Below are 19196 nucleotides of genomic sequence, written 5' to 3'. Positions count from 1 at the left end.
GGTTGGAAACTATAAAGTAGCTTATAAATGTCGCCGATTCTCATTATTACTTATTACTATTAAACTGGGTGCTTATTTCATGCCAGGAACCGTACTACTACCGACCAAGGTTTCACGTCGTGGCATGGAGCCCTTCCGCTCATTGTTTTAAGGTTCAAGTATAATAAAAAGTGACTAAATGACGGATGAACCATAGTTACAAAAATGGTGGTTATTTTAAATGCTTACATTGAACAAGTTAATGCCTTGAACTACCCACAAATCCAATGCAAAATAATGATGCTACTCGCAGGAAAATTTCAGGAGCTATCGCTAGTTTTAATTCAGAGCCCCTATAAGCAGTGAGAACCTGCAGTGGGACGCAGGGTCCCCCGGCCTGAGAAACACCATCTTCTTTAAATACTGCCTGTGCCCTTCCAACGCTGTGTGGTCGACAGCCTTGTTTGGAGATCGTGTCAAAGGTCTCTGTGACTGCCGGCCGGCGGTGTGGCTCGGTTGACGGGAATTTTGTCCCATACACCAAAAGGTGGCAGTTTCGATTCCCAGTCAGGGGCCATACCCAGGTTTTGGGTTTGATCCCCAATTGGGGGCAGATGCAGAAAGCAACCAATTGATGTTTCTCTCTCTTTTTTCCCTTCTTCTCTTTTAAAATCATTTAAAAGAGAGAGAGAGAGCTCAGCTGCGTGGCTCAGTGGTTGAGCGTTCACCTATGAACCCGGAGGTCACAGTTTGATTCCCCATCAGGGCACATGTCGGGGTTGTGGGCTCAATCCCCAGTGGATCCCCCGTGTGGGGGCGTGCAGGAGGCAGCCAATCAATGATTCTCTCTCATCATTGTTGTTTCTATCCCTCTCTCCCTCTCCCTCTCTCTGAAATCAATAACAAAGAGAGATAAAATAAAAAAAAGAGAGAAGTATATGTCTACCATTAAAAAAACAACAACATAAAAAAAAGGCCTGTGTCACTGTGAGGCCAGGGTTGAATGTCAACAATCAAAGGCCAACAACCCTGGGAGGTAGGCACCATCATCATCCCCATTTTACAGACAGGGAAACTGAGGCTGAGAGTTGTTAAAATGAAACACCTAAGATCACTGAGCAAGGGGCTGAAGCGGGCTGATATATGAGCTGTGGGAGCTCCAAGCCCAGCTCAGACAAGAGTTTTCAAAGCTCTCAGACATTTTTCCCACACATGCAGAATGTCAGGGCTGCGAGGACCACCCCAAAGCTTCTCTGCTTCCTCCCATTCTACTCAGGAAACATAGCCAGAGAAGAGTAAGGAGCTGCCAGTGTCACACAGCGACAGAAAGAGCGCTGGGCTCTCCGCTTTCCACCCGGACCTGCTCCATGTGGTCAGCTCCAGCTCTGTCCTCGGGGGTGGAAGATTTCAGGGGCCTGGGATCCTAGGTGGTCTTCCTTGGGGACAGAGGGCAGGGCAGGGTCTGTGGGTACACGCAGGACTTAGAACCAGAAGGCCAGCTTGGCCCGGGGCTTCCTGTCCTAGAGCTACCATTTTGTCTCTATGACCCTCGGTGTTGACCTTCCCTCTGAGTCCCAGTCCCTGTGGGAAGAACTGAGCCTCCTGCTGACCTCATGGGGCTGCTGTGGGATCAAATGAGATCACAAATGCGAAAGTGCTCTGTAAGCTGTAAATTGCTGCGTACTCAGAAGGTGGTTACCAGCCTGGTGCTGCTCCCTTGCCTCGTTCTACTCAATGCTTATCTTTTTATAAAAAAAAAGATACCAACAGCAGTTTACAATGAATGATATAGGTGTGTGTGTGTGTGTGTGTGTGTGTGTGTGTGTGTGTGTGTGAGAGAGAGAGAGAGAGAGAGAGACAGAGAGAGACAGAGAGAGAGAGATTTTTTTGAGACAGTGTCACCCATGGAAAAGAGCGTGCAGACTGGAATCAGACAACTCTGGGCTCTGAGTTTGAACTCTGCTACTCACCAGCTCTGACCTTGATGAGGCACAGTCTCGCAACACCTCTGTCGCTCCTCTGTAAAATGGAGACATGATCATAATTACATCTCAGGATGGCTGGAGAATAGAAATAACATAATGCCACATGCTTAGCACAGCATATAGTAAGAACTTGACAAATAGCAAAAATAAATACACGTGTTGATAAAAAGCCCAGGGTTGGGAGCCCTTGGGGCTCCGATCTCACGCCAAGGCACTCACATAGCATACACACGCACATGCACACACTAACTCATATCTGGACTCCTTGGCTGAGTCCAAGCTGGACAGGTCAGGGTGACACAGGGAGCCAAGTAGTGGCACATACCAGGTCTGAATCAGGTCAGCCTTGCCTACATCCATCTGCCTGCTCTAGAAACACCACCCTGCCCACTCCCCAAGCAACCTGGGCCAGTGACTGAGCAGGGCTCAGGTCTCGTGTGTGTGTGTGTGTGTGTGTGTGTGTGTGTGTGTGTGTGTGTGATTACATGGCTCTGAAAGTCCCTTCCTGCTCTAACCGTCGGTGGAGCCACAAGGAGGTCCTTTCAGAGGCAGCACATTCCAAGCTCCTCAGTCACTAACTCCCGCCTCGTGGCTGCAGCAACGTTCCTGGCCCCTGACCTCACCAGCTCCCACCCAGGGAGGCCAGGGGAGAATCCCAGTGGCCACAGGCAGGGTCTATGGGTCTCAGAGACCTGCTCCTGTCTCCTGGCAACCCTGAGAGCTGGGCTCAGTCACGTTCCCGAGAATCCCCATGTCTTGGAGCTGCAGAGAGGAGGGAGGCACTGGAGGAGGGTGCTCTGCATCCAGCAGGTTCTGTCAGTGCCCCCGGTGCCTGAGAGGTGATGTTAGCTTTTCAGTTTCCATTCACTTTTAAAATGGAAGTTTCTTTATTTTTAAATTTGAGGTGAAAGCCACATAACATACAATTAACCATTTTAAAGTGTACGCTTCAGTGGATTTTGGTGCATTCATAATGTTGTGCAACCACCACTTCTATTTAGTTTCAAAACTTTTTTTTCAGCCTTGTCGAAGCAAGGCCTCCAAAAATTAGGTTGCCTTCCCCCCCAAAATTGGAGAGAGTATCAAAACTTTTATTTATCTTCCCAGAAAAACACCCCATACCCATTAATCAATCACACCCAATTCCCCCTCCTCCCCATCCCCTGCTAATCTGCTCTGTCTCTATGGCTTTGCCTGTTCTGGACATATCATATAAACGGAATCCTACAAGGTGTGACCTTTTGCATCTGGTTTCTTTCACTTAGAATGGTGTTTTCCAGGTTCATCCATATTGTAGCTGGTATCAGCGATGGCTCAATGATATTCTATTGTATGGATAACCAATTTATTCATAAGTTGATGGGCGTTGGGATGTTTCTGCTTTTTGCCTTTTATGCATAAAGCTCTGTGGACATCTGCACGCAAGTTTTTGTGAGGACTTACGTTTCCATTTATCTTGGGTCATATGGAAACTCTGTTTAACCTTGTGAGGAACTGGCAGGCTGTTTTACAAAGTGATTGCACCATTTTATATTCCTACCAGCATGCATGAGGGTTCTAATTTCTCCACATTCTTGCTAACACTTATTATTTCCCATTTATTTTTTTTTATTTTTATTTTTTAAATATATTCTATTGATTTTTTACAGAGAGGAAGGGAGAGGGATAGAGAGTTAGAAACATCGATGAGAGAGAAACATCGATCAGCTGCCTCCTGCACACCTCCCACTGGGGATGTGCCCGCAACCAAGGTACGTGCCCTTGACCGGAATCGAACCTGGGACCCTTCAGTCCGCAGGCTGACGCTCCATCCACTGAGCCAAACCGGTTTCGGCTATTATTTCCCATTTAAAAATGAAAGACTTCCTAAGGGTGTGAAGTGGTATCTCCTTGTGTTTGATTTGCTTTTCCTTAAACCAATCATCATCAATGAACATCTTTTCATGCGCTTGCTGGGTATGATAAATGTCTATTTGAGTCCTTTGCCCATTTTTGTTGTTGTTGTTGTTAATCCTCACCTGAGGATATTTTTTCCATTGCGGAAGAGAGGGAGGGGGAGGAGGAGGGTGAGAGAGAGAGAGAGAGAGAGAGAGGGAGAAACATGGATGTGAGAGAGACACATTGACTGGTTGCCTCTCATGCTCCCCAACCCAAGCTGGGGATGGAGCTTGCAACCCAGGTACACGCCCTTGACCAGAATTGAACCCTTGACCCTTCAGTCTTCAGGCGACACTCTATCCACTGAGCCAAAATGGCCAGGGTACTTTGCCAATTTTTATTTTTAATATATTTTATTGATTTTTTACAGAGAGGAATGGAGAGGGAGAGGGATAGAGAGTTAGAAATATCGATGAGAGAGAAACATCGATCAGCTGCCTCCTGCACCCCCCCCCCCCCCCACTGGGGATGTGCCCACAACCAAGGTACATGCCCTTGACCGGAATCGAACCTGGGACCCTTGAGTCTGCAGGCCGACGCTCTATCCAATGAGCCAAACCAGTTAGGGCACTATGCCAATTTTCAATTGGATTGTTTGCTTCTGTTGTTGTTGAATTTTATGAATTTTAAAATATATTCTGGGTACCAAATCCTTATTTGATATATGAACATTTACCCCTATATTTTCTTCTAATAGTTACATAATTTTATTGAAGCTTAACATACATGAAGTGCACTCACCCAACATGTTCAGCTTAATGACTTTTTACATTTACGTAAATTTATGTAGCTACCTCCCTGATCAAGACATATGACATTTCCAGCAGCTCAGGAGCTCCCTGTGACCCCCTCCCACACCTATACCCCACCCATAGGAAACCACTAGTCTGACTTCTATCACTGGAGATTAGTTTTGCCCATTTAAATATATATATATACACACACACACACACTGAGCCAGAAAGTCCAGGTGAAGAAATTATTTTAAAACACCATCAGCATGGCTCAGGGCTGAATGTCACGCGGCACATACCTGGGTTTCAGGCTTGATCTCCAGTGTGTGTGTGTGTGTGTGGGGGGGGCATGCAGAAGGCAGTCAACCAATGTTCCTCTCTCATCATTGATATTTCTCTCTCTCTCTCCCTCTCCTTTCCTCTCTGGAATCAATTAAAAAAAATAGGGCCATCTTTAAAAAAAATAAAAACAAAAAACATGATTTATCTTTTTTACTTTGCCTTAAAATTTTAAAGTTGTTATTTAATTTATTCTTTAACGGTAATCCATTTCCCTGCTTCAAGATCCAGAAGCTACACAGGGTGTACAGTGAAAGCCTCCCTCTCTGCCAGCGTCTTTTGTATCTTTTTGCCCAGAAGGCAGCCTCCTCTACATCCTTGTTTTGCTCCTTGCTTTTTTTGTTTTCTTACACCTTGGAAATCCTTCCTCTGAGTATATATCAATCTTCCCCACTTACCCCCCAAAAAAATTCCTAATTGCTTCACTGAAATATATTTTACATGAAAAAAAATTCACTTTTTAAATGTGCTGACCCCGTGTTTGACTACTGTATACACCCATGTAAGCACATTCCAAGCAGATACGGAATATTTCCATCCCCCAGAAAGTTCTCTCAAGCCTCTGCAGCCCCCGGGAAGGAACTATTCTGCCACTGGGGTGGGGGTGGGGAGCAGGCTTCCTGGCAAAGGAGTATTTGAGGTTGGGGAGACATTCCTAGGGTTGGAGTCAGTGGGCACAAAGGCAAATGGTGGTGGAAGGGGAGACTTGGATGTCCCTGTGGTCGAAGGGCATGTGGTGGAATGTGTGTTGGGACCCTGAGCTGGAAGGATAGCTGAGTGAGGCCTAAGCCAGAGGCCTTGAATGCCAGGCTGAGGAGCTTGACTTGGGCAGAAGGAAAGGAGCTGGGCCACCATCTCCCCACTCCTTCCCTGGAGGTTCCTCCCCTCACCGGCCACCTCTCCAGCCCAGGGCAGCTGGGGAGCATCGAAGACTTGGTCCCAGGCCTGGCCATCTCTGATTTGTTACTGGATCTCAGGTCAGCCTTTTCCCTCTGGGGGCCTCAGTTCCCCCTTCTTGCCGATTGGTGGTTTACACACCGTGATCCTTCAAACCAGAGGTTTCAGTGGAGATCCACCAGGGGAGAGGCAGGTGGGTGGGACCTTGGGCCCCTCACCCCTGTTCCAGCCAGCACGGCTCTCGGAGGCAGTAGGGGACAACATGAAGTCTGGAGTTAGATGGCCTGAGTCCCAGCTCAGCCACTTCCTGGCTGTGTGATCTGGGCCAGTGGTCGGCAAACTCATTAGTCAACAGAGTCAAATATCAACAGGACAACGACTGAAATTTCTTTGGAGAGCCAAATTTTTTAAACTTAAACTTCTTCTAACGCCACTTCTTCAAAATAGACTCGCCCAGGCCGTGGTATTTTGTGGAAGAGCCACACTCAAGGGGCCAAAGAGCCACATGTGGCTCGCGAGCCGCAGTTTGCCGACCACGGATCTGGGCCATTCCTTTAACTTCTCTATGCCTCAGTTTCCTCATTTGTTATTTTTTATATGTTTTTAAAAAATATTTTTATTGATTTCAGAGAGAGCGATAGAGACATCAGTGATGAGAGATTAATTGATCAGCTGCCTCCTGCACGCCCCCTGCTGGGGACTGAGCCTATAATACCGGCACGTACCCTTAGACCAGAAACCAACCCCAGACCCTTCAGTCCGAAGGCCGCGGCTCTATCCACTGAGCCAAACCGGCTAAGGCTCAGTTTCCTCGTTTGTAAAAAGGATATGATAATGATTGTGCCTGCTTTCAGGATTGCTGCGGGAGTAAATGAGATAAGGTGTGGTTGGTGCTCAGCCCAGGACTGGACAGTAAGAAGTTAATGTTAGTGAGAATTTCCTTGTTGCTATTTTTTGTGTCATGTAGGCCATTTCCTCTGAATGGAGGGCATCAGGGGCTCTTCTGTCTGTGCCCAGGATGGCTCTGCCCGCTCAGCCTGACCCTTAGGTTTCTTGGAGCAGCTCCTGTTCCCTGCAGACCTGGACCTAGGGCAGTTGGGGCCTATCACCCAGTTCTTGGGCTCTCCCTAACCTCTCAGACCTGAGGCTTTCCTCCACCCTGGGCTCCAGGGTGCCAGCTCCTGCTCTGGGCCAGGAGCGGGATGAAATACTCATCCTGGGATGAAAGGCTCCCGGGCCTGGGCTGGGCTAGTAAGCCGCCCCACCCTCGCTGGGAGGACCTCTGGGCACCCGTATAAACTGAGTCATGGGGGGCGAGGGGGTGATTCATACAGCCTGTGACTGGGAGCCAGATGGGACAGAATTTGCCTGCCGGGGGCCCTTGGCCATGCCTCATGGAGCCTCAGCTCCCCTCCAACACCCAGCAGGCCTCTGCAGGGCCTGGAGGCTGAACTCTCAGTGTGCATGTGCGCGCCTGGGTGTGCGTGCCTGAGAGCGTGTGGCGTCTGTGGGGAGGGGCAGACAGGAAGGGAGGCTCTGGGAGGAAAGGATTACGTTTGGAATGGAGTCAAAAGTCCTAGAGAAGAAAATTTTGGTGGGAATACTTCGCTGCCCTCTCCTGGCCTCTGCAGGTTCAGCTGATTCCTGGCCTCCCCCAGGCCCTCCCCAGGAGCCAGCTTTCTCCCTTTAGCCTGGGAGGAGCCAGGACCCTGGGTTTTCTAGGCTTCCCAGGGGCCAGAGCTGCTCAGGGATGGGGACAGAGCTCCTTGCCCCAGTGGTGTGTACAAGCGCTCTTGGGAGCTGTGCAGTTGGCTGGAGCATTTCTAGCCTTGACCATGGCCAAGTTACTTAACCTCTTTCTGCTGCAGCTTCCTTCGCAGTAATAGGAGGGCTGTGAGGATCAAAACGAGAGCCAACTGCTTAGAGTAGTGCCTGGTGCAGAGGAGGTTTGTGTATGTATTCGCTCTTACTGAGCCTCCGTTTTTTCATCTAAAAAATGGGTGAGGGCCCTTATCCAGTCATCACTCTGGTTCCAGTCTCTGGTGTTATCCCTAGGGAAGCTGTCCCTATGTCCTGCCACCCTTCTCAACTCTGTCCCTCTGTCTAGCCTGGGGTGTTTTCATGTCCTGGCATCAAGGAAAGATGGGCTTGATGGGTTTCTAGGCCGGGTGCCCTCAGGTTACCCCTCAGTGTATGGGGGATGCATGTCAGAGAAGTGGGGAGTTTCCCTTCTTGGATGAATCAGCTGTGTGACCCAAGCCTCTGTCCCTGCCAAGGCCCCTCCCAGCAGGCAGGAGTGGGGTGCAATAGCCCTGCTGGGAAAATCCCCAAAACCTTGCCAAAGCTCTGGCTGAATGAAGCTTTCTCCTGAGTCAGTGCCCAGTCCCAGCTGGGATGGGGAGTCAGACAGATTCTCCCCATACCCTGGCCAGCCCCGTTTGAGCCTCCTCCCTGGGGCTTGGGGGTTCACAGTGCCTGTTGAGAGAAGGTGGAGAGTAGGGGGTGCCTCTCTCTGGCCTCAGTCATCCTTTCTGTGGTTTTATAAAGGGAGCAGAGCACAGAGGCTTGTCTAAATTCACCCAGCCTACCCCACCCTGGACTGGGCTACTTCCTTACCCCCATGTTAGAAGGGGCTGACCAAACAGGACAGAATGCTGTCAGCTTGAGGGGGTGGGTCGTGGGGAGCCCTTGGCCTGGCAGGGCAGCCATCTCCACAGTAGGCCTGGGAGATCCTTCTTGCCAAGGTCGGCTTAGTCAGTGTATTCTCTGGGCCTCAGTTTTACCAGTAAAATGGGAATTGGCCCTACCTGGTTTGGTTCAGTGGATAGAGCACTGGCCTGCGAACTGAAGGGTCCTGGGTTCGATTCTGGTCAAGGGCACATGCCCAGGTTGTGGGCTCAATCCCCAGGGTGGGGCGTGCAGGATGCAGCTAACCAATGATTCACTCTCATCATCGATGTTTCTCTCTCTCTCCCTCTCCCTTCCTCTTTGAAATATATAATCTTGGTCTTGGCCCAGCCTCCCTTTCGGGTGGTTCTGAGGACCCAACCTGTGTGCTTGACAAATTAGAGCCTAAGTCTTTGCTGGGTCTTATAGAGCGGGCTCAGCAATGCATCAGGGACTCTGGAGTTGGCAGAGTACCTGATTCACACCGTGGCTCTGCCACTTGCGGCTTTATAACCTTGAACCAATTACTGACCCTATCTAGGCCTGTTTTCTCTTCTGCAAAATGGCAGCAGCAATAGTCAAGTGAGGCTGAGCTGAGATAATGCATGTAAACACTCAGTTCAGTGCCTGGTTCATGTTATGAATACAATGAGGAAACCGGCCCAGACACAGAAGGAACTTTCATTCAATCACTCATTTATTCAATAATGTTTATTTGGCACTTGTGGGAGGCCAAGGTCCTATGCCGGACACTGAGGCCACTCTGAGGGATAAAGCTCAGCCACTGTTTTTGCGGGGCCCCAGACACACACAGAGCCCCAGGTGGGGGGTTGTTATGGGAGCCTGAAGTGCAGATGAATGGGGGAGGAGAAACCTCTGAGAAAATGAGCTTGTGGATCTGCAAAGTGTAGTCAGCCAGGAAAGCAGGCGAGGGTCAGGTACACCAACCAGAGGTGACAGCTGATAAGCAAAAACGCAAAAGTGAGGCCAGAACGTGTGCAAGAAAACCAGAGGCAGCTCATGATTCTGGAACAAGAAGGGTGAAGCAGGGAGTGGAGAGATGGGGCCAGAGCGACTGGCAGGGGCTGGATTTGGGCTGTACACTCATCCATTCAGTTAACACATTGTTCGCCATAAGCATCTGTAGATGCAGGCGGTGGACCTTCCCCACACGCCACGCGCATCTATAAAAAAATTCTTTTCCCTAAGTGGCAGCCCTGACCAACTTTAAGATCACTTTTCATGAGAATTTTCAGCTGAAAATATTCAAGAACACCCGAATTGTAATATATTTATTTTTATAATATTCATTGCAAATTGATTTTTTAAATTAAATTCAAAATATCATGGCACGTGGGGATAGTTTCCGTTTGGACACGTGGTAGTTAACTGATTAATAATGTATGGAGAGGTTGTTCTAGCCAAGCACTGTGCTAGGCTCTGGGGATAGGGCTGAGATTTAGACATTGCTGCCTTCACTGAGCCCACATTCTGGCCATGTGGCTTAGGGGTCAGTGGGAGATAGACATCAATCAAGTGGTTACATAAGTAACCTCTCCATCCTTGCTGCACGACAGGTGTTCAGGCAGCAGGAACAGCCTGAGGCTTAGGGCTGTGTGCCAGGGGGTGAAAGAAGTGCCAGTTGGCTCCAGTGGGGTGAGCATGGGCAGAAAGAGGCACCTAAGGGAAGCTGGGGGTGGGGGGTTAGGTTGTGGCTGGCTTGAGTGTAGACTCTCTAGTACAGGCTGGGGAGCCACAGAAGGGCTTTGAGTAGGAGAGGAACACAGGTAGCTCTGCAGGAGAGCTGGCTGTGGGGGGACAGAGGGAGAAGTGGGAGGGGACCGGGCAGAGAAGGCAAGTTGCAATGGTTTGGGAGGAATGGGCTAAAGCAGGACCACGAGGATGGAAAAGGGATGAGTGTGTGAAATCCTTAGTTACAGGAGAACCAGGTGGTGTTGATACTACTTGTTACCCTTATGCGACCCCTGAGGGCCTGGCCAGGATTCCCACAAGCCTTGGCCCACCTTGGTCAAGTGCAAAGCACTGATGGTCTGAGAGGCAGGGCACCAGGCTCCAATATGGACTTCCCAGGGCTGGGCTGAGGGGGGACTCAGACCTGGGGAAGCTGGGGGTGGGGAGGAAGCTGGGGAGGGGGCCAAGGCAGCGTCTCATGACTCATCCACTTCCACCCAGTCAGCCCAGTGGCATCTCCGCTCCCCTGCTCCAAATTCCAATTTGGTGAGGATGCTGGAGGCTGAGTCAGCTCCGGCACGAGAGCAGCGTCCCAAGGGGCTTCCTGCTAGACACCCTGGCCTCCAACCAAAGCCAAGGCCAAGCATGGGGTTGGGAGGGTGCAGAGCCAGACTCAGGCTACAACAGCCTCCGCCGAGTATGGTAGCCCAGCAGGATCATGTGAGTGAATGTGCCTGGTGAGTTGCGAAGCGCTCACTGTGGGTGAAGCCAGGGCGCGCACTGACTGAGGAAGTAGTGACCGGGGTACAAGTCCTAGCTCTGCCTGGCTCACTGCATGGCCTGAGGGCACTCTGTTCCCCTCTCGGCTTCAATTGCCTTGACCACAGATTAGTGCCAACGTCTCCTTTAAAAAGGTTGGGAGTGAAATGATGCATATAGAAGTGCTCTGAAACGGTCCAGTGCCCCCGTGCAGTCAGGGTGGTGGAGAGCTGAGGATAAATGGGAGGGTTTCCAGAGCCGCTCAGGGTTGTGCAGGTTGTTCTCTGCACACGGATGTCCAGCCCACCCTCTGTTCACCAGACCATGTGATCTGACCTAGAACTGCCAGGACCAAGAGGGTACTTTCTCTCACAGGCATAAATACACCACCCGTGGATTTATGGGAAATCACCGAGAAACTGATTCTGACTCCTGGGATGGAGGGAAGCAGGGCTGGCTTGACGGAGTCTCTTAGAGAGGTTCCCAGCCTTGGCAGCCAGGAATATCTTATTACTGGGGGCAGTTAGGAGGGCCTAGTCAGGGCAGAGGGCCAGTTTTTCCTGGCCCTGCCTCTCCAGCAACCAAAGCAGGTAACCACTAACAGTATTTTAAAAACCACTCAAGACACAGACCCAAGCTGGGTTTTATTGAAATGCCAAGAGCAGGCACATGACAAGGTAGGGAAGGAAGGGGGGAGGTGGTGCAGACTGTGAGGCGACAGGGAGGGGTAGACCCCATGTCCATGGCCCTGGCATCCCCTTTCTTGGCCAGGGGCTGAGTGGGCACAATCACCCCCCCTCCCTCCAAAAAATGGCATGCTCGGACCTGCAGGGCCTCTGCTCCAAGGAGAGGGACTGGAAGCACTAAGTTTTCTCTCTTGTGAGGGAGAAAGATAAGAAGGGGGAGGGATGCAGGAAGGGAAGGTAAAACCAAGGATGAGGATGGCCAAGGAGGGTTCTCCTCCTGGGGGTCTGGCCCCAGACTGTGGTCCTGGATGGCAGAGGGGAGCAGCAGCAAAGAGAGAGTCTGAGGGTCCGGCCCTCAGAGAACCAGAGCCTCCAGCTGATGGGGACTTAAGTCAGCCCTGAACAGAGGGCAGAAGTTCAAAGGGATTGAAGATGCAGGCAGTTCCAGCGTGACCTAGTCCTCAGAGCTGGGGGACTTGGCCCCCTTGGGACAGGAAGGAGGAAGACAGGAGGATCCATCCCTAGCAGGGGGTGCAGAGGGTGGTCTTCCACAGGTGGCCCCACTAAGTCAGTTCCACATTATTGGCGCGGTCCAGCACACGGGAGCCACGGGCACTGCCCCCCAGCTGGAAACGGCTCTCATACAGAGTGGGGCAGAGGTGCCAACGGTTGGCCCGGTAGATGCCCAGATAGGTGTAGACGTCAGGCTTGTAGGTGAGCAGGCACTTAATGCCTGCTGCACGGATAGCTGCATCTGCCTCCAGCACACCCAAGCGGTCCGTGAAGTCGTCCGTGTAAACACAGATGACCTGGCGCCCACCCTCCTTGGCCCGTGGGCTCACTTTGGCCACCTGAAGCCGGCCCTCGACCACAGCCCGAGCAATGCCAGCCCAGGCGTGGTCCAGCTTGAAGCCAGGTGTCAGATGCATCAGCCACTTGCCCGAGAGCACGTGGTGGGTGATGGCCAGCTGGCGAAGGGTACCCGGGGTGATGGGCCGCCCACTGGTCTGCAGAGCCTCCCAGGCTGCTTGCAGGCCCTGCACATCGCCAGAGTTGGGGATGTAGCCCTGCCCATATGCTGCAATCCAGCCCACAGGCTCAGAGTTGGGTGAGCTGGGGTCCCCATAGCGGGTAACTTGGGATGGTGGGTACTTGGCTAACCAGGCATCCAGCTCGGAGGCGGGTGTGGTACGGGCATCGAACACCAACCAGGGGTCCATGTCAGCTGCCATGGCCTCGGCAGCCAGGTGCTCAGCAGTGAAGCCATCCTCACGGCCGCCTGGAGAGTCCTCCTCCTCCAGCTCCTCCCCTGGCTCTCCCCTGGTGTGAGGGAACCGAATTAGGGTTCATAACAGATCTCCAGCTCGCTGGGCCCTCGTGGGTGCCAGGCACCTCACTAAACTGTGTGGCCTTGGGCAAGGCTTAATGTCCCTGTGCCTTAGTTGCCTCATCTTTACAATGGATAACAACTGTTCCTGGCCCATAGTGCTTGCTGTTGACATTTAAATACCTGCGGTGGAATAAGCGCTACGTAAGTGTTGTTGCTAATGTTATCACTACTCTCCCTGACTTACAGAAAAATGAAGCTCACAGAGAAGAGACTTACCCAAGGTCACACCTGTAGTGAGCGACTGGGCGGAAATGTGAATTCTGGTGGGGGAGCAATTGGCCCAGCTACACCTCCTGGCCCCGCCAGTGACTGGCAGGCATCCGGAACGCTGGCATTTAATGCAGGGCGGCGAAGGAGCCCTCGTTCGCGCAGCACCGAGGCAGGCCCTACGGGGCCAGGCCTCCCGGAGGGCGTTATCCGGTCCACTTAAAAATCAGGACACTGAGGCCCAGGGAGGGCAATGACGGGTCCGAGGCCCATGGGGCGATGCCCGGGCTCGAACTCCCGCTTTTTAGAGACTACGGGAAGGCCAGCTAGCGGCCCCGCCGCGCCCCCCGCCCCCCGCATTGGCTTCCACGGCCAGAGGTAGGCCCCGGCCCGGCGCCTCCCCTCCCCTCCCGCCGCCCCGCCGTCACCTTCGGCCTTCGTTGCGCTCGGCACCGGCCCAGCTCCGGGCCCGGCTCCGCTCCTGCCTGGGCTCCGCGCCGCCGCCGCCGCCGCCGTCGCGCCCCGCCCCCGCCACGGCCGCCGCCGCCGCCGCCATCTTAGCGCCCCGCCGTCTCAACAACAACTTTATCGACAAGCGCAGCGCGGGGCGGGGCCATCGGGCCGGAGCTGCCGCGCCGCGGGGCGGGGCCGCCCATGGAGGGGGCGGGCCGATGTGACCTCGGGGGCGGGACCAGGGGAAATAGAGGCGGGGCGGGCCTTGCAGGGCGTGGCTAACGTTCGCTCTTCAGGCCAGCGGACGGGCAAGAGCGGCGGCGCTGCCCGGGCCTGACGCGCACCATCTGGGAGGCTCAGAGGGAGGGGACTCGGCCCTGGGAGCGGCGTCCCTACCGGCGGCGCTAGGACCCAGTGGGGTGCGGCGGGGGCGGAGCGGGCGGCACCAGGACCCGGGGGATCCTCGGCAGGCGGGCGGGCGGTGAGCAGGCCCCGGGCCGGGAGGCTGCGGGCGGCGGCGCTGGGCCCGGCGCGGCGAGAGGCCCGGAGATGCCGAGCAAGAAGAAAAAGTACAACGCGCGGTTCCCGCCGGTGAGCACGTGGTCGGGTTCGTGAGGAGAGGGCCCGGCTCCCGGGAGGCTCGGGCCCAGGCCCCGCTGGGGGGCGGGCGTATCGCGGTGTTCTGGGCTCCGACGCCCCGCCCCCTTCCGTACCCTCCCCACATCGGTGCCCCCCGCCCCCTTCCTCCAGGGATCCCCCCTCGCTTCCCCCTACACCGTTTTCTGGTATAGAAGCGATGGGGTCCGAGCTCTCTGCCTTTTTCCCAGGCGCGGATCAAGAAGATAATGCAGACGGACGAAGAAATTGGAAAGGTGGCGGCGGCGGTGCCTGTCATCATCTGTATCCTGTCGGGGGCTGCCCGGGTTGAGGGACGTGGGGGCGGGAGGCGGCCTGGGTTGCCTTGTGGCCGGCTGGGGCCCCCTCCCGCGTTCTCCTTGACGCCCCTGAGCCCGGGCACTGGAGCTGTTCCTGGAATCGCTTTTGAAGAAGGCCTGCCAAGTGACTCAGTCCCGAAACGCCAAGACCATGACCACATCCCACCTGTGAGTGGCCGTGGAGATGGAAGGGCCCTGTGGGGTTCTGTCCCAGGAGTTGACACACTTAAGAGAGGCTGTGTCCTAGGAGGGCCCCAGACGCACAGGCCCCTGCCCGAGAGGCTGCAGGTGGGAGGCTCCTGGGAGACCAGCAAGGCCTTAGAGGCTGGTGGGTTTGAACTTGGAAAAAGTTGGGTGTTACCGCGAAGGGGCGAGGTCAGATGGTGGAGGTGAAGGTGGAGGTTTTCCAGGCTCCATTCTGACATCCAGAGCTTCTTACTGCCCCTCGCTGAGAGCCCCAACAGCTGGGCCCTGCCAGATGCCATCCCCTCCCACCTCTTTCAGGAAGCAGTGCATTGAGCTGGAGCAGCAGTTTGACTTCTTGAAGGACCTGGTGGCATCTGTGCCTGACATGCAGGGGGATGGGGAAGACAACCACATGGACGGGGACAAGGGTGCCCGCAGGTGGGGAGCCAGGGCCAAGTGTCCAGGTGTAGAAGGCCAAGGCCACAGGGGTTGGAGGTGGTTGGGGGTTGGTGAAGGATCGGGGAGATGGACTGTACCTTCCCAAAGGGGCCGGAAGCCAGGCAACAGCAGCCGGAAGAATGGTGGGATGGGAAGCAAAGGCAAGGACAAGAAGCTATCGGGGACAGACTCAGAGCAGGAGGTAAGTGAGGAACTCAGCCTGCTGTCCTGCCCTTCCAAGCTGGCTGAAGGCCTGATCCCATCCTCACCTGTGACCTCTTTGTAAACGGGGGCTGTGAGGTCAGCCTCCTGTCCCTGCCTTTTCCAGGGGTCTGGGCTCTCCAGTGATGGGCCCATGCCTTTCTTGTCGTTTCTGACCCCTGTCTTGCTCCCAGGATGAGTCTGAGGACACTGACACTGATGGGGAAGAGGAGACACCGCAGGCCCCACCCCAGGCCAGCCACCCCCCTGCCCACTTTCAGAGGTAAGCAGCTCAGTGGCCCCAGGAAGACACCAGCAGACTTGTTCCTCCAGGCCTCTGGCCACTTGCCTCTTTTCATGGTGGCAGATTTGGGGACTGGGAAGGGAGGCACTGAGGAGGGCTTAGAGACAGGAGACCGTGTCTCAGGAGCTCCCTTCCCCTGGGAAGGGCAGTGATTGGGGCCTGGGTGGGGACTGAGGGACCTGTTCTGTGTCCTTCCATTTTCTGGGCTTGGCCCCCCTTTGGTACAGAGGGTGGTGGGCCCCATGCTTCCTGTGTGGGGCTCAGTGGGCACCGGAGAGTAACCTGAGCTTCCTTTCCTGCTTTCTGCCCTGCAGCCCCCCAACACCTTTCATGCCCTTCACCTCGACTCTGCCTCTGCCCCCAGCGCCCCTGGGCCCCTCAGGACCTGATGCAGAGGATGAAGAGGATTATGACTCCTAGCACCCTCTGCCCCCCAGGCCACACCCCCTTTTAGTTGGTTTTAGTTGTTCTGGGCAGAGGAGAGAAGATAGAGCTGTTCTTAAATTTATTAAAAAAAAAACAAATAAATAAAAGGGAACATCAGTGTTTATCCCAGCCTCTGTGCAGGGCTTTGTGGCCACCTTCCTATCCATCCACCTGACTGCCCCACACCGAGCAGTGGTGGGCTGGGCAGCGGCTGAGTGAAGGGAGGGGCTGGGAGCGTGCATCTGCCGGGTGCTGATAGAAGGAAGGTGCGGGGGGCGGGGGGGCGGGGTGCTGGTCATGCCAAAGGACAACCTGTCTTACACTGTATGACCCTGGGCAGTTTCCTACCTTTCTCTGAGCAGCCTTTTCTTTCTCTCTGATGGAGACCATTCTGCCCACCCTGGGCTACTGCAGAGGGATAGACGGGATGCGTAATAGGAACTGTAGAGCTATGCCTGGTGCCATGAAGGGTCGGGGCAGGGGCAGTGGGAGTAGAGGTAGGTAGATAGACTGTGGAGAGCCTTGAAGGCCTGTGAGCAGGACAGTGACAGTCGCTTAGTCTACACTCATTTCTACACCCGGAGCTGCAGTGTCCACGGGGCAGGTGTGCTTTGAGGGAGCCATGGCTCGGTGAGGCTGGGCAGGAGGCTCGGTGAGGCTGGGCAGGAGGCTCGGTGAGGCTGGGCGGGAGGCCTGGGAGCAGTGGGCAGACTTGACGTCTATGTCAGCAGTGACTCAAGAGCACAGATGGTCGCCTGGACATGTGCTGAGAGGGAGGGGACCCTAAGGACTCTCAGGTTTCTTTCTGCAGCCACTTGGGCAGGGGCCTTTTCTAGCTGGGAACACAGGAGGAAGAGCAGGGTTAGACCTGAAGATCACCAGTTCGGCTCTGATGAATTGGGGTGCCTGTGAGGCTGCTGAGAGGTGTGGAGTGGTACTTGGGTGTAGGGACCTAGAGAGTAGGTGACATCACTCCATCAATGGAGACAGGATCCATTGGTAGTGCTCACCCATGGGTCTGGGAGGAAGGAGAGGCCAGTTGTGGAACGCAGATACCTGCAGGCTGCAGGCAAGCCTCTGCCAGAGCTGCCTGGGTGGCTCTGGCTCGGTGCGTGGTGAGGAGGCGGGAAAGCAGGAGGTGAGAAGCAGGTGATATGAAGCAACTGCTCAGGGCTATGAAGTGGAGATGAGAGCAGTGGCTCAGAGGGAGGAGGAGGGAAGTTTTTGTTCGTGTTTTCAAGATGGTGGAAATGCAGGCCTATAGTGAGGGAGGGGTGAAGGGACAGGATGGGGGAGAATTAATGGAGTGGGGTGTCGGGTGTCCGAGGTGACCCCGGCCTGATGAGGGAGAGTGCGGATTAGGTAAGAGGATGGTGGTATTGAGTTCTTCCCTGAGGTGTCTGACTTCTGTGAAATAGGAGGCTGCTGGTTGGCGTGGATGGTGGATGGGCCCAGGCCGCTGTAGTATGGGGTGTGTGGCTGCTGTCTGCCAATCATCTGCTCACCCTCTGGGCAGAGTGCCCCTGTCTTTTGGGAAACCATTTCTCCTCTATTCAACCTGCGGTGTGTGTAGCATCTTCATGGGGCAGAAGTGTCAAGGAGGCGCGGGTGGGGTGGGGGGGAGGTTGAGATGGCCAGGGGCCCGTGGGTTCAGCCTTAGCAGAGTGCTTAGGAGTGGAACCTCTAGAACCAGGCCCCAGGTTCAAATCCTGGCCTCTTCACTTATTAACCTCAAACAAGTTCTGTAGCTTCTCTGTGTTCAATTTCTTCATCTGTAAAATGGAGCTAGTCATTACCTTTGTTAGTTACATATGCTGTACTATTTATACTGGTTGTGCCTATTAGGGACAAGGGCTGATGTAACAAACTCAAAATACAGGCTCGAATGCAGTGGGACTTACTTCGTGTTTATGTAAGGTTCATGGTGGGATTTATCTGATCGGTGGGCGGCACTTCTCCAAGAGGGACTTGAGGGCCCAGGCTCCCTCTGTCTTGTGGCCTCATCATCCTCCACCCAGGACTCCAAGGTCACTGCGGAAGCGGAAAGCTCAGGCGCACGGCGGTTTTTCTAGTCCAGGACTGGACGTGACCCGTCACCTCTTTCACCTCCCATTGGAACGGTCACGGTTCTATCCGGAGGAGGCTGGGAAAGGTGGTCTAGCCAGCCTGGGTGACTGACCAGCCAGCTTCTGCTGCAGGACCTCACAGGGAGTCGGGAAGGGCTTGACTCGTCCTCGGCCAAGTATCAGGAGTGCAACCTCTGGGGTCAGAGGACAGGGGCCGGGAAGACAGTGCTCCAGGCTGGGTCTGGCCTCTGAGTGCCTCCTGGGAGTGGGGAAAGATGGCTCTGCCCTGTGGGTACCGCTGGGCACTGATGGGGGCAGCCTGTGACTACCCCATCTGTAGAGCTCCACCTGGGAACCAGATGAATTTGTTTCTTTATTCTCTATCATCGAAGAGCCTTGAGCTTCAGGCCAAGTCCTGTCTGAATGCCTCAGCCTGCCTCGGCTGCACGCTAGAGTGTACCAGTAAGTGTGACTAGTGTGTGAAATGGGGCAGCTTCTGAGGCCAGTGTGGGAGTCGGGGGCCTTGACCGTCATGCGAAGGGTATCATCCCACCGTCCCTGCCTAGTGGAGAGCCTCCCTCCACAGCCCATCTAAGGATTCATCCAGCAAGCGTTTACTGAGCATCCGGCACCATCACTGCAGGGAAATGAGAGGCGGTCACCCACCCCACACTGTGAAGTCTGATGTCACCAAGTGCGGAGAGGAGGTGGCGACTCCCAAACTCACGCTGTTGGTGGGAACATCAGTTGGTGCAACCACCTTAGAAAACGGTTTCTCAGTGAGTCTTAATATACGCTTCCCTGTCATGCAGCAGTCCCACCCGAGGCACAGGTCCACCACAGGACACATACCAGAATGTTCATAGTCCCCAAATGGAAACAAGCCCGAACGCCCATCAGCAAGAGCACGGGTA

At 54.2% G+C, this 19196-nt stretch overlaps 2 protein-coding genes across 3 annotated transcripts; one reads left to right on the top strand and one right to left on the bottom strand.

The window, feature by feature from the left end:
• Positions 1 to 11609: 11609 nt before the first annotated feature.
• LOC308257635 (UPF0696 protein C11orf68 homolog) lies at positions 11610 to 13899 on the bottom strand. Its single transcript, XM_080687707.1, has 2 exons — positions 13702 to 13899; positions 11610 to 12996 (listed from the first exon to the last, which is right to left on the bottom strand). Exons 1-2 carry the CDS (start codon positions 13827 to 13829, stop codon positions 12240 to 12242), a joined length of 885 nt encoding a protein of 294 aa, XP_080543833.1. The 5' UTR covers positions 13830 to 13899; the 3' UTR covers positions 11610 to 12239.
• A 185-nt stretch (positions 13900 to 14084) lies between these two features.
• On the top strand, positions 14085 to 16340 carry DRAP1 (DR1 associated protein 1). Of its 2 annotated transcripts, XM_080687705.1 has the most exons (7): positions 14085 to 14317; positions 14554 to 14626; positions 14736 to 14829; positions 15166 to 15285; positions 15394 to 15487; positions 15681 to 15769; positions 16105 to 16340. In XM_080687705.1, the coding sequence occupies exons 1-7, from the start codon at positions 14276 to 14278 to the stop codon at positions 16208 to 16210; spliced, it is 618 nt and encodes a 205-aa protein (XP_080543831.1). In that variant the 5' UTR covers positions 14085 to 14275; the 3' UTR covers positions 16211 to 16340. The 2 variants fall into 2 exon arrangements, with proteins under 2 accessions (XP_080543831.1, XP_080543832.1); XM_080687706.1 differs by lacking the exon at positions 15166 to 15285 and having other exon boundaries at positions 14160 to 14317.
• The last annotated feature ends 2856 nt before the right edge of the window (positions 16341 to 19196 follow it).

Source organism: Plecotus auritus (assembly GCF_963455305.1).
Source record: "Plecotus auritus genome assembly, chromosome: 9".
NCBI lineage: Eukaryota > Metazoa > Chordata > Mammalia > Chiroptera > Vespertilionidae > Plecotus > Plecotus auritus.
Note: the sequence above shows the minus strand (reverse complement) of the source record. Positions and strands in the feature narration are given on the sequence as shown.

What these genes read in the sequence shown, in the direction of transcription:
- LOC308257635 (XM_080687707.1), bottom strand. Translation starts at nt 13,829, where the DNA reads ATGGCGGCGGCGGCGGCGGCCGTGGCGGGGGCGGGGCGCGACGGCGGC. An exon ending in GAGCGCAACGAAGGCCGAAG is followed by an intron (nt 12,997 to 13,701) that starts GTGACGGCGGGG and finishes CCCTCACACCAG; the next exon opens with GGGAGAGCCAGGGGAGGAGC.
- DRAP1 (XM_080687705.1), top strand. Translation starts at nt 14,276, where the DNA reads ATGCCGAGCAAGAAGAAAAAGTACAACGCGCGGTTCCCGCCG. An exon ending in ACAACGCGCGGTTCCCGCCG is followed by an intron (nt 14,318 to 14,553) that starts GTGAGCACGTGG and finishes CCTTTTTCCCAG; the next exon opens with GCGCGGATCAAGAAGATAAT. An exon ending in CCCCCTGCCCACTTTCAGAG is followed by an intron (nt 15,770 to 16,104) that starts GTAAGCAGCTCA and finishes TCTGCCCTGCAG; the next exon opens with CCCCCCAACACCTTTCATGC.